Here is an 18,385-nt window from a genome sequence, read left to right as displayed (position 1 = left end):
GCTTTTGACAATAGTTTTACAATTTCATCTTCAACAAGCAATTTTCTCGTATTTGTGGCAAAGTAGAATTTCACACAAGAGCAATTCTGATGAAATCCACACGAGAGTTTTGGGAGTCTCATTTTGATGTTTTATCCTTTCTTTCTCCCTCTGACTCTCTTGGGACTGGAATAAGGACAGAGCCAGAAATCTTCAGCAGAAAACATCTCCCTCTTGTCAAAATATTCATGAGCTGAGGATGGAAAAATGTGAGGAATATTCATGATTACAATCGAATACAATTTAGCAGTGTTCACCCAGACATTTTCCTCAGCGTCACTTTACTATAAATAATGAGGGATTTTACGGACATACTTTGTATTCGGATTGCCCTGAAGCTGATAATTTATTAAAGTGTTTTAAAGGAGATTCTGTATTGGAACACAATTGTGAGTTGACCTGTTCTCTTTGGCACAACATTCATACATCATTCAAAGTCCTTTTGGCAAATTTATACATATGCATATTTGGAGAAATTCGTTTTCAATTGAACATTTTGGCGTCTAAAAGGAAATTCCACGCCAGAGAGAAAAACATCCCACGGCTCCGATTGTCTCGAGTGAAGAAAAGGAGCTGGGAGAAACGAATGGAGAGCTTTTTCGCAAATCCCACCTCTTTTGCACAATATATATGTCTTTCACTTGAATTCGCCAAAATATTCAAATTGATTTTCGCGAAAGTTTCCACCACAAACATGCATTCTTTCCGCCCACGCTTGTTGGGGGTGTTAAAAATGGCAATACAATGTGTAAATTGTTGGCAATTGTATCGAATTTTCTACACTATTCTCTTCGTCAAAGCTCTCATTGCACTTCCAAAATAATCACAAGGGGGAGATTTTTCAATCACACTTCACCCAAAAATTGTCAGTGACTGAAATAAATCGCACATCACGTCGATAGAGAGTGATAAAAATGAAAATGAAATGATGACATGTGTGCTGTCAACATGCCTCACATTTGGATATGTGAGCTTTCCTATCGTCATTGTGAACTTTTCAAGTATTAAACACACCGAATGGGGAGTGAGGAAAAAAAAGCAGGGGTGCTTCAGACTCGAAGACGCGCTGTATTAATCTCATAAAAATATGCAAAGCCCCCATCAAGTTGAAATTCATAGGGGAGCCTTTAGACTCTCGCACACGAGCCGTGACATATTGCGAGCTTTTGTGCTCGGCGGAAGACTCGCCTGACTCGAGTGTGGACACAGAGAAGAGGCCAAGAGAGTAAATGCAAATAGAAAGTCGCCATATGGACAACACATTTCCACTTTTACAGCCCTTTCGAGCTCCTCCTTTGCTCTCCTCAAATGGCCACCGGAAATGGAGATAGAAACTTTTCAGTCCAATCATTCATTCCCATGAGGTTTGAATTTCAAGGAAAGGACCAAAAGATATATTTGAGATATATGTAATCTTGATAAAAAAATTTCTTTGGTCAGTTTTATTTTACGCTCGTGTTGTTAAAGTTGTCAAAGAATGAGAAACATGAGATGGAGGCGCCTGGTAAAAGCTCTCACACTCTCTTAAGAACTTTGTAGAATAAAGTTGTTCCACGACGAAATATAGTATTTTATGTCACGAACGAGGGATTTTTAACAAAGTGCAAAGGATTAAAAAAAAAACAACAACACTAACAGATGAATATGCAGTGAGAGGCGATGAATGAAGAATTCAGGGGAAAATGATGGAATTGAGAGGAGGAAAGAATAATAAAGCAGAAATGGAATCAATCGAGGGGTGTTTCTCTTTTTTTACACAAAGAAATCAATACTCGGCTATTAGAGTTTTGGTTCAAGGCTGAGTAAGTGATGTCCTTAAATCGATTATTGGACTCTCAGGTGCACCTCAGCACGGATATTTTGTCCCATTTGAGAGCGGATGTGTTGAAAAATTTAAATTTCCTCACACGCACGCCGCTCTTCGGGGAATTCTCAATGTGCTGAAGGGTGAATTTGTGAGCCTATATGTGGTGAGGAGGAGCGGAAGTAAATTATATTGACTTACTTTTGTGTATATGCCAGCACTACTCAATTCATTTTCGATCACCATCACGATAATGCCAAACATGCCCATCACCAGAGCGTAGTCACTGATTCTCTTCCTCTTCTCGAAGAGCGCTTTCCGACGTCCCAAACGATATCCAACATTTGGTTTGTGCTTTTGTGTTCCCGTACCAGAAGTCACGCTAGACCCTTTAATTATGCCGCCACCTAGGCCTCGCTCCTCCATGTACCTGCAACGACAAACACACGACTCAGCGCCATCATCTTGGATGTCAGCGCTGGCAGATTAATGGACACACGGCCATTGAGACGCCCAGCACGTGTGTCGGTGGCTTTTTGCGGTGCCTCTGCGCACTTGCCATCTGCCATGGGGAAAACTATAGTGTTGCAGGTAATTTCCAATCTCAATTATTGAAAAGTCAACCGTAACAGCTTCACTGTTAATTACCCTAAGCGCTATGCGAGTGATCGATTGACAAACACTCCTCGGAGCGATGAAGCGGATGAAGCACACATCAAAGAAGTGGCCATTAACAATAGTTTCACCGCAACTGTGCGGCGTATTGCTGATATTTGATTGGAAATTCCCCGCTTATAAGCATGAATTTCAGGCTCTGAGCTTTCTCTGTCTCCTGAAGAATTTGCTGTGGGATTTCTGGTGTGCGATTGTGGTGTGTGTGTGTGTGTGTGTGTGGTGAGCTTACCTGGGATATTCGGAATGAACTCCTACGAGTGCGATGCCGGCCTCTTCGTTGCATGCAGCCGTTACGGTTTCCCGATTTCCGGCACACGGTGTCTTCATGGAGCCTGGAATCGACAACGTGGACACAGGTTTTCGGAGCTGCAAGAGATCACACGATGGCGAACGGGGTGGAAGAGAGAAAAAAGAGTGTCACATGGTGTCAAGTGAGAAACCCCTTGCAATTATTGCCCAAATTGAATTTCTTCCTCGTTAATTCCCAAGCTTTTATCCCTTGAAAAATTTCAACAACGGATCGGTTTAACACACCTCGCACCACGTTTCGGTCACTTCCATCAATTCTATCGCGTCCTCTTTTTTTCCTTCTACACTCCATTGGGGCGCGCGCATATTGTGAAATTTGACCTCTGGGAAAATTGGCCATAAATTCCCGTAAGAATTCTCCACACTGCGAATTTCTCAGAATGGCGAATCCTTTTTGCGATTTTGCGAAATGTGCTTTCACCACTCCTTCATTGCCCATCTCTCTTGCCCACCCACCCAATATTTCCCCCACCCGCATACATAGTAGAAAGCTCTAGCATTACTTATGTAAGCAGCCTCACACTATAGGCGAAATGTGGCAAAACATCCAGCATTTGTTACACAATTCTACTAAAGATAAAACTTCATTGTGTTGTTGTGTGCATAGTGGTGAGAGGCTTTTTCACTGAGGGCTTTTTGTGACTCCAACTCTAACATACACTGTATTTTGTGGGGAGAATCTATTGTGATGTGTTTTCTTATGCATGCTTTTTGTGATTTTGATGGAATACAGGAGGTGAAAATTTATTGTTTCATCTGCCCTCCGATGCGGAAAAACATAAACACAGCATTTCGTTTGCTACAGCACAAGCGGACATCAAACACTTCCAGGGATGGCGCAAAAGCTCGATTGCAGGAGTGTGGGTGACAAACTAGCTAAAGTGTCAATGACTCTCTATTTATCGTCCTTTTCCACCCATGCGGATGTTTTTTTTAGTCTTCTGTGCTTCTTTTTCGGCGGTCGAGCTTTCGAAGTTTGTTTTGAGGAAGGTCAATGTTTCTTTTTCCCGCCTCACTCGAAGATTTCCCACCAGAGAAAATCGCTACCAAATATTTACACAGAATATTCAGAAGCCACTTCGGAGTTAATCAAGCTCTCAATCTAATTTTCTTCCGCACACAAGAAACACTTACACTCGTATATGTTCAACCGATAAAAAGCCGATGTTTATTGAAACGATCGACAGCCACCTGATTGGATAAAAGCTTATAATGCTCAGTGGAATACCTTTTAGTCTATTGCATTCCGGTCTTTTTTTTGGGTAAAATTCAACATGGCATCTTCGGCATTAGCTGTTAAAGTTGCGCACATAGTTGCAATGCATAGTTGATACTTTTTGAAATTGCAATGCAAATCACGTTGTTAACACTTTGTTGGCAAAGAGCGCACAGAATCTTCAGAATATTATTCAAATTTAGCGCATATTTTATCATTTATCACCCAAACTTTGAATATGGAAATTGAAGCCTTATTAAGCTTTCACAAAGCATTCTGCTCGAGCGCATCTAACAACATGATAGAAATGTACTGTAAATCATGAAAAAAAAACCAACATTTTACCACCCTTTGTGCATTGATTGTTCAGAATTGAAAATAAAAATTGCATATTATTGGATTTCGTGACGGGAAAAAGCGTCCTACAAAAGCTCCACAACAAATCGATGCAATGGAAATGCTTCATGGGATTGTCAACTAATTGTGTGTGATAAAATCGGATATAGATTGAGTGAATTTGAATATTTGCAAACATAAACCTCTAGCATGTTCCTGTATGATTAATTTTTGCAATTTTAACGCTGATTCCTTTTTTTTGTGTCGCCTAAATGTGTGAAAGTATCGTGAAATTTCTCTAGCTTTCTCGACGTGACGGAGATTTCAACAGAAAAGCCCCAGACTCAATTGACATGAAATATTGCATTGAGATTTGGCTCTTTTTTCTGTTGCTCTCACTCGCCAAAGTGCGAGTGTGGGCGAAGAACAAAAACGTCATGTGGAGCGAGAGTGAGCTTTACAAATCAAAAATTCCATTAAGGAAAAGCTTTTCACATTCCCACTTGGGATATATGTTTTTCTTCAGCTCATTTACCACAACAGAGAGTCGCGCTTGAGAGTGTTCTAGTAAATTCTGCCTTCGACCAATATTCATCCCTGGGCATTGTGCGAGGGGATGATATTAAGACGGGGAAATTTAGTTTCACTAATTTATTGCCATAATCGTAAATGGACGCAGTAAAATTTTAATTACATCCAGGATAATCCATGAAGCGTCGTTTCTCTGTCCATCGCCACTGTCCTGGTGGAGTGGTAAAATTTTTACAGCATCATCTCAATCTCTTCCCCATACAAGACTCTCCAATTATAGCGTCATCTTACAGTCCATTGTGTCACGTCTTGCTCCACATTCGCATCTCTCTCAGGGTGCCACTTTGCCCGCATTTTCTTACCCCGAGAATTTTCTCATCATTATGTGCATTTTATCAGACAGCGACGCGCGCGTATCTCACAATTTTCCATTGACACGGACAGTGTAAAAATTCACCCACACGCAAGCGTTCTATCTCTCGCTTTATGTAAAATTAATTTAAGGGCACTGCCAGAGGTGAAGATATGTGCTTTTTGCGCTTTATCCCCACATCATACTTCTCACTTGCACCTCTCCCAACCTAATCGCATATTTCAAACCCACGCCCATGTAATGGCAGAAAGAAGATATATTTCTGGCTTAAGCTCAGCTTCACTGATAAGGCAAAAGTACCCCGTATAAGTAAAATGCTGAGACGGAGTGAGAGATTAGACAAGGTGCCGCGCAAGAAAGCTCGATATGTACACATATAAATAGTCATAAGAGCGATTAGGCGTTGATTGCACGCACAGATTATAACTTTCGTCAAGGAGTAAATGTCAATTGACGGATTTTTCTACACTAATAGGCGAATTTAATGTCTTTATTTACAAGCTAAAGAATAGGAGTTAAGTCGTTAAATTGATAACATCTTAAGTGTTTTCCAACTAATCGCTTAATCACTTAAAGATTAATGTACAAAGACACTTTTCAACCCTCAAATGTTACAAATGAATGGAAGTAATTGGAAATATTTTACATTTCAGTTCAAAATTAGTGTCAGGGCTCATTTTCATGCATTTAAATCAAGCGCCATTCCTCAGGACGTCCTGGAACGCGTCCAAAATCCATACTGACTGAGCTTTATCGCTGGAAAATATCTATTCGGGTAGGCAAAGCACGAAATATGGTGACAAATTGCTGACACGAGATACTCTCACAATGCCTCTGCGTCATTGATTCTCTATCATACACACCCCGAAATTGATTCACATCGTTAAAATTATTTCTGTACACCTTTTGGAAAATGTGTGTGATAAATGGCTTTTAAGCGATTTCCTCGTGAGTCGTTTGCATGACTGTGGGAGATATCATTAGAAATTCTTTGTGCGATTTCACTCACAAAATTGGCAATCTTTCGCCAATTTCCTCCACAGGCGGCATCGGTGAATTTTTCATTTGCACGCCGTGTGGATTTTTAATGAGGCTACCTTCACGTTCGCCTCCCCAATTGTGCATATGAAAACATTTTTCCCGACTCAATTCCCCGTGGAAAATGTTACTTGACGTTTTTTTTTTGGCTGGCGCTGTAAAAATCCCGCGCATCTGAATAGGACATGGTTTTAGCGTAATTATCATATTCACATCGCTCCATTGCATCGGGACTGAGCTTTAATTGACACCCTTCTTGCGATTGGAAGCGAGTCAGAGAATGTGGATGAAAATTTGATAAGACTTCCCATGGGAAATTCACCATGAAGTGCACTCACAGATTAATGACTCTTTGGCCAAACTCACTAAAAGCTCTCGCGGGTAAGTTGTGTGGCGAGTCAATTGACAACGCGAAAAATTACGAGCTGCAAGTTTTCCGAATGAAGTCAAATATATCTCTCTCAGTGTGAAAACTTTCCACATTCCAGAGCGTCCCGTCGCATACACATAGTTCGGAGAAGGCACAAAATAGACGGACATCCGGAGGGAAAATTTAATTTTCCCCTCATTTATTCACTACTGGAGGATCTCTTCAGCTTTGGCGCCAACCCAGAAACCCTGCACAGGATATAGCTATATTGAAACTTGAGCCGGGACAAATCCTAAGCCAATCTTCTGCACTTTAAAAAGGTCCTTCGTCGCTTTGGCTAAATTGAAAGCACTCCTCGGCGTTTGATGTGTTCGGAACACATCAAGGATAATTTGACGCGCGAAAGGAGGTGAAAAGGTGACGTGGAAACTGCAAGAGAGCCATAAAAGCTGGGTGTTATGACGAATTGAATGGGTATTTGTGGGCAAAAAGATGATGTGGCACCTGTTAAAAGTGTCTGGCGAGTGTCAGTCGAGCCGCAAGAAAGTTAGACTGAATACAGCGATGTTTTGGCACGAGGTCTACACAAATGAGTATTTTTTCCCCAGAGTCAACCACATAAAAGTTACAGTATTTCACACCACCTTGCGCGAAAAAGGGCGCTAAAATTTACACCCCGCGTGAATAATGTTGTTTTCCACATTCTTTCGCGTCTTTTCCGCGTCTCTGCGTGACACTAAGTGGAGAAGATCATGAGGCACGCACACAAAAAGTGCCACTTTGGCGGGTCTTTTTTGTGCCGTGCCGCGCGCATTTTCCTCTAAAACTCTTGTAGATTTTGTGGTGTATATATTTTTAAGAAGAAAAAAAAATTTTTTCCTCTGAATGATTTTCAAGTGTGAAAGCTATTTTTAGGCCCCCTCTTTTCGTGGCAACATTTTGAGAAACACTTGCTCTCAATTCGCGGAGACGAGGCGGGAATTTTGCACGCCTGCAGGAATGATAAAGCCCCGGAAAAAAACATACCTATAGAGATAAAAATCCCCACGTCATATCAGGTTTGCCCTTCTTCCGTGCTGCTTTTCCCTCTTAATTTTTCACTCAATTTTTCCCCTGTGGTTCCTCTCTTTCTCATGTCAATATTTAATATGCTTATTTCAGCATGGGAGAATATGAATAAGTGAGAATATTCAGATGAAATTTTCAGTAATTCCTTATTTCATGCATATAGTGAGCGAAAAGTGGGTTATCTGGGCATTTTCTGTGAAGCTTCAAGAGCTCTGTGTTCAGGGATGTTTAGGGATGAATTGGAGTTCAAATGAAAGAATGTTCGTTGGGTGAGCAAGACCCAAAATCAATAGAGAGTGAAGAATTTCAAATGGGAACCTCGCCGTGTCTCTGTTGTAAATTCACTGTCGCCCCAATGAACTCACTCACCTAATAATGTATGATATTATATCGTGATAAACAAAAATAGAACACAGCCGGTCAATATGAGGAGTCTTGCTTCGAGGGAAATTGTATCTCACAGTTGTGCGCGACAGAGTGAAAAAAGAGGTTCCAAAATGTAGTTTATATTCCCCTTAAAAAATTCTCGTCACAAATATCCGTCCAATTTGCTTATGTGCGCTCCATATAATAGAGATTAATGAGCTCGGTCTACCGACACAGAATTAATTCCCATCATCCTTCTCAGGAGGCGCCCATGAAACTTTTCGACACCACTAAACACATTCATGAGACCACGACAGACACTAAAACCATTCTCACATCGCACACAGCGGCATTAGCTACGTTTTATGGATTACCTCGTAAATTTGGTCCACCCATAAGAAATCTCACGAGCCACATGAGAGATAGAGAAGCTATTTTGATTGTAATTTGCCTCCTGTTTTGTCGTCCCTTTCGTCCTCCCACTTTTGTCGCCCTCTTTAAATTCATCCGCCAGGCCTCCAATTCATTGAGCGCCTATTTGCCGAGTGTGATAGCTATCTATCCAGAAAATTGCTGCATTTATTGCCCTGTGACAATCTATTTATGATTATGTTTATACGCCTAAATTCCCACGAGGGCCATTCATGGCCATCGTGTGTGTGTGCCACTGAAATGATGGGATGTCAATACTAATAGCAGCCCTGTTAAATGAAAAACCTTCCCTGAGTAACTAACAGATGTGTTGATAGATTTCATTGATGCCTTTTCTCCTTCAGCCACATGCGAGCTTCCTCAATATTTCATTAGTCAGTTCATTATTCATGAAAATGAGCTGCTCTTATTTGAGTTTTCCGCCGTCTCGCGAAAAACTCCGCACTCTTTGCCAATAAATTGGTCGTGACAGTGAATTATGTATACTTCATTAAAGTCAATTTGCAGAGGTAGATTGCCGCGGAATTAACCAATATTGTTAAATTAATAGGTGTCCCGTCGAAAAGTTTTCCACTCTCTTTTGGCCGCGGGGAGAAAAAGAAAACAATTTACATTTTATATGAGTTTTTCTCCCATGATTGTGTCTGATGAATTTTCACGCAAAGTTTCACTGGCAATTTTTCCTTCCTCCCTCTCAATGACAGCCTGTGTGTCGCGATGCCCTCATGAATATTTAATCGGTGACACGAATAGACCGCGCGCGCGAGAGGGTGAAGAATTGGAAAAGGTATAGAGCGAGGGATGAATTCAGTGGTCACAAAAAAATATCCATAAATCAATAAATGCTGATTTCACACAATCAATTAATGCCTAAACTTCCGCCGCAGCATTTTAGCCAATTTGTGTGAAATACTTGAAATTCTCTCTTTTCTCTCTTGAATTCGCTTGAAACCATAGCGACTCGTGAGATGATCTAAACCGTTAATTTTTTAGTCAATCCCAGAAGCACTCTATGTAAATCCCCTGTCAAATTTCCATGCAAGTTTTCCCCATTTCGTCACCAGATTTATTTTAGAATGCATTTCGTTGCGACATAATCTAGAAAACCGAATGAATATATTTCAATGTCATCCGAACAGCAAATTATATTTGTGTTATCCTCAAATTTTAAATTAATATGCGTGAACTTGGCAAAAAAAAACCACGATTACAAGTCCAATTATTAATTTTGATGATTCCATTTTACCCTCTTTGAGTTCCAAATCAGATAAATAGTGGGATATTTGATGAGTCACTTGCACGGTAAATGATTGAATTTCAATCGCTGCCGAGCTTATTTGAAAGCCTTTCACTATGGCAATAGCGCGTGAGAGCTTTCGAGAGCCGCAGCAAAGCGCTTCTGGCGAGTTGGAAAACCCCTCGTGATATCAATCTAAAAATTTGGGCCCTATTAATAGTCACATTGTAGGAAAATGTGGGGCAATTTTGGACGGAAATATTCTAGACTTCGATCCAAAAGTATAAGAAAATGTAGAAGAGATGAAAATTCAGAGGAAACACCATTTGATTCCCAAGAGTTTATAATATTTTAGATTTTCTTCGTTTTCCGTAGCTAAGCAGAGATACAAAGACAAGTGAATGCTAATCAAGAGTTTGAAGGTGCGATAATAATCAATGCTTTTACGGACTAGAGAAACCTTTGTTCGTGCAATAATTCTTCACAGTTTTACACCCTGAAAAGGAAACGCAATGTCCATAACAGTTCCACTCTTCCCTATATCTGCATGAGCATTGGCGAAAGCACATCTCTTGTCGCGTCCGCCCAGGAAGAAATTCCTCGCACGGGCAAAGTTACTTGGCGGAAGGGAAGAGCTTGACTTCGTGTTACCTTGAGGTATAGGGTGCGGCTGTCTCTACGTCAGGTCATTTATTGTGTTTGCCTCAGAAATGAAGTCGTGACGCGTGACTGCGAGGAAGGATGCACTCATCATCATTGCACACACGAAATCCAGCTGATGGCAATGACGATCCCGAAAATTGGCAAATAACACGGCACAGTGGTAGGAATTGTCGATGGTCTTCCATACTATGATTTATTCACATGTGTTAATGGCTCTCCACTCGAAAAAAAATTATATATATCCGCCTCGTGCTTTTATTTATTCGCCTCTGTTATTATACCGTGGCTGCTGCCCTCTCTGCACTTCAATATATTTTATTAGTCCACCGTTTCGCTGGCGTCGCGCTGAGAATGGAGTTTTTCAGTTAAACACCCACCACTATATGGAATTTCGTTTATTGTGATTCTTTTATTGGTTATTTAAAATAGATATAAATACTATTGGACGACAGCATAAAGCGCGATCATTGTCATTTTTTCTCTTCGCTATGAATGACCGACACACACACACACAAACAGAAATTGGAGCAAATTGAGGGGGTTGGAAAGAGCAATTGGGGTGATGATATAATTCAAATTTCGCCTGTGGTTCTTGAGTCAAAAGTGCGCCCAGAGCATAACACTTTGGCAACTTCTTTCCGGCCAATTCGATGGCCACATGCCGAGGAATTTTCAGTGAAGCGCCAATTTAAATGGGGAATGAAAGAAATATGTGGCGATATCGAGAGTGGTGAAAATGGATTTCAAGTGAAAATGAATCTCATGGAGGAATCACTGAGGAAATACCCATAAATTATCCTCAAGGCACACACAAGTTCTATCGGGTGGGCAGAGGAAAATGAGAAATTTCCCGTGAATAATTTTGCCGCTCTTCTTGCTCAAGGGAAGTGAATTTTGTGCCTTTTTCCTTCACTTTCTCCCATGTAAGACACACATTGGAACCACGCACACAGTTTGGCCAAGATAGGAATTCCTACACTCTCCCTCGTGCATATTTCGTCCTCTGCCAGACTTGATTGTCTTCACAGCTCACGAAATGTGGCCAAGATCCACCCTCTATGCATCACATAAATCATATTTCTCATTGGAGTTGCCCCAAAATGAGAAATATCCTGAATTGCAATGCGCGTGGTGAACAGGGAAACGCCAATGCATGATATTATACACATTCTCCCCAAGACCATCATCGTCCCAAAAGCGTGCATTTAAGGCAAATTGTATAATGTGTGATATGAAATTTTGCACTTAATATGCCGAGATACATCTGCTGTTATGCAATTTATCACACTGCATTTCGCACAGTGAATGTCATGCGAGAACATTGCTCTTCATATATCTCTTCCATATGTAGATAGCGCGCGATTTATCGTGCTTTATTGGACTCTTGCAATATCAACCGCGCGAGTGCTTAATTGGATTTTTCATCCGTCAGATCAAATGACCAACATAAATTTTTTTTTTTCCCACCATGAACTTGATGATGGAGAAAAGTCAAGAAGAATTGCGCGCCATTGCAAATTAGATTGCAAGTTTTTTCGAAGGAAAATTTTTCCTCACAAAACCACTGAGAACTTTTCCCATTTTTCAAATGGCAAAAATGGAAAAGTTCTCTGCCAAAGCCAGAGAAATGCACTCTTTTGCCCATAAAGATTATCAGATTATACAACTTGTCACAGAACTTTTTATTCATCACATTTTTTGGCCAAATAAGAGAGAAAATTAAAGTTTTTAAATATATATTATTGGCAAGATGGCTTTATTTTTTCTCGTTCAAATACAGTAGCAAAAGAGTCTTAGAAAGGCAGAAAAAAACTCATTGAACAATGTGAAATCAAAGTTTAAAAATGCATTTTCAGTTTCCAATGTGTTGGCAATGCAATTCATTCGAGTATTTTATTATTTATCCTCAAAGTGTTTTCACAACTTCTCCCGGGTTTTTTCTCCGCCTCACGAGGAAGAGTAATTTCCTGGCGTTCGTTCTAGTTTAATGATTTACAAAGGGACTTTTTTTCCCCTGTGTGTGAGCTTTGACAACCTTATCTTCTCACATCAAGACAAATATTGCCTCTGTGGTGTTCAATTTCCATCCTCCATCCGCTCCTTAGTCAAACATTTCGGCACTCTGATTCCCTTATCTCGCGTGGATTTAACATGGGAAATGGAATTAAATTTGGAGAGATTGAAATGCGGAAAAATGCCAAGGGCTCTGCCTAATATTTACACACGCAGAAAGGCTCACTGGGTAAAAAATTAAGCACACCAATCGATAAATCACTCTCCTTCATTTGTCTTCATCTGCTTTTCTGTGTCACTGCGTGTGAATTCAGAATTCCCCATGACAATTCCACCAGGGTTGGGCGCCACCATCTCGAGAGCGCTGTGGAAGGAAGTGAAATAAGGGTTTGGCGGTTGTGTGCCAGGGAAGGAAGTCTTCACCATAAATTCCGAGGGTTGGGCGGCTAACACGGCATGCCTTCACACCGTGTCAGAAACAGTGCCGCTGCGAGATGATCAAAAGATGCACTCAAAAGAGTGCGACTCCGAGGAAATCTCCTTCAGATGCCCGTGAAAGGCAGTTCAAAATTCAAGGGTGGTTCCCGTCCCTTCGTCCTCTACACTTTATGCTTAAAATGTGCGCATTTTTATCAAGCACACACTTCAGCACTATATATTTAGTTTACAAATGATGAGAAGTCAAACTGGAGAAGTGAAGTGAAGTGGAGATAAAAAATAAACAGATATTGTGGCAATTTTTCTACCCATATCAAATGAGATGAGAATATAATGTATTATACATAATTTCCGCTGTGTGTGGCGCTCATTTTCATAGCTTGCGAGGAAAAATGAGTTGCGGTTAAGTATTTCAATTGCACATAAGACACTGGGGCTAAATTCGTCTCTCTTCTTCTTTTCTCTCTAAAACGCACACAACACGCAAATTTTCCGACGGGCGCGCGCTATATATTTCCCTCCAATCTAACCATCTTTTCGTTATCTCTTCATACATTACACCGTCAGCTCAGCTCCCCGTGGGCCTTCTGAGGACACTCCTACAATCTTGGCTCGTTTAACTTTCAGACTCTCTCTTCTCGCCAATATTTCTTCTATCTGAGGCGGCACTTGAGAAACTCTGGGGTATCCTTGGGTGTCCTCTTCGTCACTTGCGAAAGCGGCTGCAAGGTGACATTCGGAGAAAAGTCATATTCGACCGTATAGGCTGTACTATCGCCTCTACGCCTAGTCGCATGAAATATCGAGGGTTCTCAGGAGGGTCACCTAGAAGTGTCACACCGCAGGTTCAATCAGCATACACTCACACACACGCGAAAGGTCACTGTGGTTAAAGCCTACGAGTTAATATATCGGCTAACACTCTCCCACGCGACACAGGTCAGAATCCGTGAGTTGAACACTCCTTCTTCATCTATTAATGGGTAAAAATGGCATTGAGAAGATTCCGCGGTACTCTTGGCCGAGATGATGTGGTCACTGCATCAGCAACGAGAGTTGGAAACGAACTGAATAGAGTGGCTCACAGCTCGGATGGCCAAGGCGCTGCCGAGTGGCGAACGAGAGACACAATCGGTGACGACACAACGAAAAGCGACGACGACGTCGATGTAACGATGCAATGGGTCGATGAATTTAACGGGCGTCGCGACGACAAACGAAGCTTACACGCACAACTTTCTATCCGCACACAAGCTCACCGTCTAATCACGTTCGCTATATAGTCGGAGAAAATGAGTGTGAGAGCGAGAGCCGGAAGAGCCAGGGAAAAACATTCTCTTCCCGGCACCAAGATGTAACCTGATTAGTGGAGATTAAACTTGATTTCATTTCCCTAGACCAATTTAATTTTTCCCAACCAACTTCCATGCACACCATCAAGCTGAGGAATGATGTGGCAGCGAAAATGCTGACAAAAAGCGCGTCCGCTCGTGATCACGCAAGACCGCGAGCAAGGCGAAAAAGAATTCTCATGAGCGATATTAAGAATGACGAAACGAAACACACCCTCTTCAGTCTCAATTGTATTGCCGCGGAGCTTTTCTATCTTGCGGAATCACTCTCGCAAGAATCGGTTTCTGGGATGGTGGAAAATACACACCAGCAAAGCTCACACAATTAACACTCCCAAATCTCCTTTCTGTGAAATTATTTATTCAGCGAATTCACTCTAATTTTTGACGCAACTATGACTAAAGCCCTCGTGAGTGCTTTTCAGGGGTTGGCATTGACAGAAAGTTGCCTACAGATTTTATCGGATTAGACGATGCTTTAACTTACAATTGTCTCTTCATCTAAACTACAAACTCAAATTCAGCATAATTCCCACATGAATTGAATTCTACTCTAAGCTACGCCATGTGGGGCACAATCAAGATGGTTTTAAGAGCTAAAGTGGCAGTATAATTTCAAAACACATTCAATGCATTTGGGTTAAAATGAAGGGCAATCCATGAATTATAATGTGCGATAGAATTCTCCCATCCTCAAGTGGCCGAATTATGATCAGAACTCTTTGCAGAAATTTAATTAGACATAAAGAGACATCGCACTTTATCATAAAGAACTATTTCATGTATTACGAGAGTTTATAAAAAGCTCATTTTCTCTCTCCATTTTATGCGCTCCTCTTCAAATTGACTATTAATTCTGAATTAAGGGCATTAATGTTATATATCTTATGATGTTGTTATCCTGGCGCGCTCGTTTTACGTGAAAGACGATCTTTTTTCACGCGCGGATTACTTTTCACAACAACAATAAGTATTTCTCTGGGAAATGTGAAGGGATTCCCTCATGGAAATTGATGAAATATCATGAACAAACGGCAAGTAATTGCTGTGTAATTGGATAAACTCGTTGGAAAACACAACAATTGCTGCTAAAATGCTCTGCAGCAAGAATATAGTGTTTAAGCACAATATCACCTAATCTGTAAATGCTTCCTGGGATGTGTGTGTGTATATAAAGTTTTCGGCCAAAAGTCCCGCACGACAAGAGCAAACAATTCGCCTGATTTTCACGTCACATGTTTTGCAAATTAATTCATTCCCACGAGATGCCATGTTGCACGGTCTGATGAGATTTTCACGCAATTTAATTTTAGATCCACTCTCTCCACGCCCAAAAGTGGCTGTTTATTTGCTGTAAAGTGACGATGGGGACACATCTCAATCGTTTTTCCGCAATCTTTTCACTCTCCCCTTTTTCCCACACCAAAAAAGCACACTGTCATGCCAACACTCACACTTCCAGTGCCATGAATATACTCACAAATTTGCCTCTTTTGTGACTAATCGACTTGTTATGCCAATTATGTACCCTCTCCTTCAACTCCAATTACACACGAGACTGAAGAAAAGGGATAGTTCCACACTGTAAACCTTTTTACTCCATTAATGTTTCACCACCTCTTCTCGCATGGCTCAGAGGTCTGATGCCCTTATGCTTTTTATACTGGCTCCTTTGCTAAGCTATGCTATGTGTGTGGCGAAAAAGAACCGGGAGAGAGGCTGAGCGGCTCAAGATTCAATATGTAGTCGTGAGCCACCAGGCGCCTCCACCACACCCGGCGCCTCCATCGTCACACTATACAGAAAATGCGGCTTTCAGGCACAATTTGTGCGGTCACAAGTGGTATTATGGCGTGGATTTGCCTCGGCACTCATCTCTCGTGTATCTCCCATTTTAATTTTCAATATAGCAGCAACCAACAGTGCCCGAAATTGAGCTCAGTGTGTATTCCAATGGTAGATCTCGCAAATATTGCTAGGATTTATGCTAGTGACATGGAAACACATATTCTCAGTGTGAGGGATTTTCCGCCTTTCTTCAGCAACGAACAAATTGCTGCGAACTCTCAAAAATCCACACCATTATTTTCCACAAAAGTTGCAGAGAAGCGCTTTCTCCTTCCCGGGATATTTACCGGAATTTTCAAGAGAATTTTTTAATTAAACATATGCGCTATGAAACTTTCCTTAGTCTAGGCAAGGTATAGTCTTTCAAGTGTGTGTGTTGCGGTGAGAAGTATCGTGCCAAAACATAATTATTATTTATTTATGAAGACAAACGTGTGGCCAGCTGTTCGAATTTCTCATACAGCCGTCATTTTGATGGTTAAACTGACAATTTTACGGCTACATGGTGAATTTACACGAAATTAACAAACAAACACATCCCCACAGACCCGCAGGACTGCCACAGACACACATAAAAATGCCCCCCAGAGACCCAAGTCGCCCGCAGGTACTTCGTCGTGTTTGCGCATCACGCTAGGAGATTACAAATTACAGGATTATCCGCTCTACAGTTGAAAGACAATGGGCTTACAAGTCACTGACGGATATGATCTATTTTCATTTGAAGACTGGGAAGGACGGCAGAGTGTCAATCAGTGCGAAAACAGAGGTGCAACATTCACCAAGTACTGAGGACCGAAGTGCTGCACATGGCTCAGTTGCACTTTGATGGGATCAATCCGCACTGAGACACACTTTCCACTATGTAATCAAATTGCAACATGTCCTATTTTAACTCGATTTGATGTGCGACATTTTGCCAAAATAATAGCTCTTCAGCTCAAATTGATATGTACATTATACTATGCGTATAAATTATAATGAGCAGGAAAAAAGGGATGCTTTTCATGAGATTTTATCATCACCTTTTTGCCATTGCATCATCGAAAGCGTCAGTATGATTATCACCTGATAATTCCTCTTGATTGATGGCCTCAAAACTCATCAGCAAAACACTTTGACACACTTTCACTGCCTCTCTTTTGCCCATCATCTCGCGGACGACCTTTCGCCTTTTTTTTATGGAAATTCCGCACTTGTTTTTCCCCAAACCCCGTGTCGACGCAAAATATTCTAAACGTATGGCACACTCTGGGGCGTTTTCCCACGGGAAAAGTTTGTGCACAGAGTTGGAGAAAATTCAGCGTGTCTCTGGCGGGGAGAAAAAATTGGCATGTAAAACAATTTCCCTGACTTCACGTGTTAATTTCCCGTCGAGCATGTTTTTCACCCTATCTCTCCTCGCGCCCTCATCAAAACTTCCTGTGGACCAAAAATGGAGTGCGAGCATTTAAAAAGGCACGAGATCTCATTTCGCAAAACACACCCACTTTCGAATGGGTTGGAGCTTTTAATTTTCCCGCTGAGCGAGTGACGAGTGTATTTTGTTACTTTGGCGGCGTGTCCTTCCAAGACGGCCTGTTTGTAATTATTGCTGGCAGTGTACATTGCAAGTAATATGGGTGAATGTTTGGGAGAGAAGCAATTAAAACAGAGAGAAGCAAAATTATTTGGTAAAAGAAAGTGATTAAGTGGGAAGTGAAGACGACACTTGTGAAATTTTCAGTTCAGCGAGGGTGTTTCGTTGGAAATGGGGTGGAGTGAAAGTGAGTTGGAAATTCTTAAGAGGGGGTGAAATGCTGTGTTGCAAGTGATGTGTAAGTCATATTACTATAATATAAATAAGCTTTCTCCAAGCCACTACAATTTGTGATTGAGGGGGTTGGAAAAGAGTGGAGCGATACAACCAGAGCAATAGTAATAAATCACTTCCTAAAAACACGTTTATACCAGTGTTGTGCTTGCTTAAAATGGAAAATGATTCTCATTCTGTGTGTGAAAATATGGCAACAATTAATTGGGAAATTTATATCGCAAAAATGTGTTTCCTCTCGTCCTAATATTTATTGTCTTTTCTGTTGGAATAAAGGGGTGGGAATTGTGCAACAGCTAAATGTGGGGGGGAGGAAATATAAAAGCCAAGAAATTCCTTTTCTCTCTTTCTGAAACTCAGCACAAAGAACTTCCAATATTATGGAGTGTTTTCACAAAATTTAATGGCCAAGTTGAATTTCTGGCTCAACACAATTAATTGAAATTGGGAAATCAACATTTTTT

The 18,385-nt window shown here is 41.1% G+C and overlaps 1 protein-coding gene across 6 annotated transcripts in view; it reads right to left on the bottom strand.

The window, feature by feature from the left end:
* LOC132265458 (small conductance calcium-activated potassium channel protein) overlaps positions 1 to 18,385 on the bottom strand; it is a 61,174-nt gene that overhangs the window by 22,353 nt on the left and 20,436 nt on the right. Inside the window, exons 1-4 of one of the 6 annotated variants that reach the window (XM_059766164.1) lie at positions 13,463 to 13,902; positions 10,446 to 10,863; positions 2,748 to 2,884; positions 2,045 to 2,273 (exon numbers count right to left, since the gene is read on the bottom strand). In XM_059766164.1, coding sequence (XP_059622147.1) covers positions 2,045 to 2,273; positions 2,748 to 2,845 — 327 coding nt within the window. In that variant the 5' untranslated portion in view covers positions 2,846 to 2,884; positions 10,446 to 10,863; positions 13,463 to 13,902. Of the gene's footprint in view, positions 1 to 2,044; positions 2,274 to 2,747; positions 2,885 to 10,445; positions 10,864 to 13,462; positions 13,903 to 18,385 lie in introns of those variants that run through there. The other 5 variants (XM_059766166.1, XM_059766163.1, XM_059766167.1 and 2 more) reach the window with 5 other exon arrangements.

Source organism: Phlebotomus argentipes, unplaced genomic scaffold (genome assembly GCF_947086385.1).
Source record: "Phlebotomus argentipes unplaced genomic scaffold, Phlebotomus argentipes genome assembly contig_2, whole genome shotgun sequence".
NCBI classification, from domain to species: Eukaryota; Metazoa; Arthropoda; class Insecta; order Diptera; family Psychodidae; genus Phlebotomus; species Phlebotomus argentipes.
This window is presented reverse-complemented; position numbering and strand designations above follow the sequence as displayed.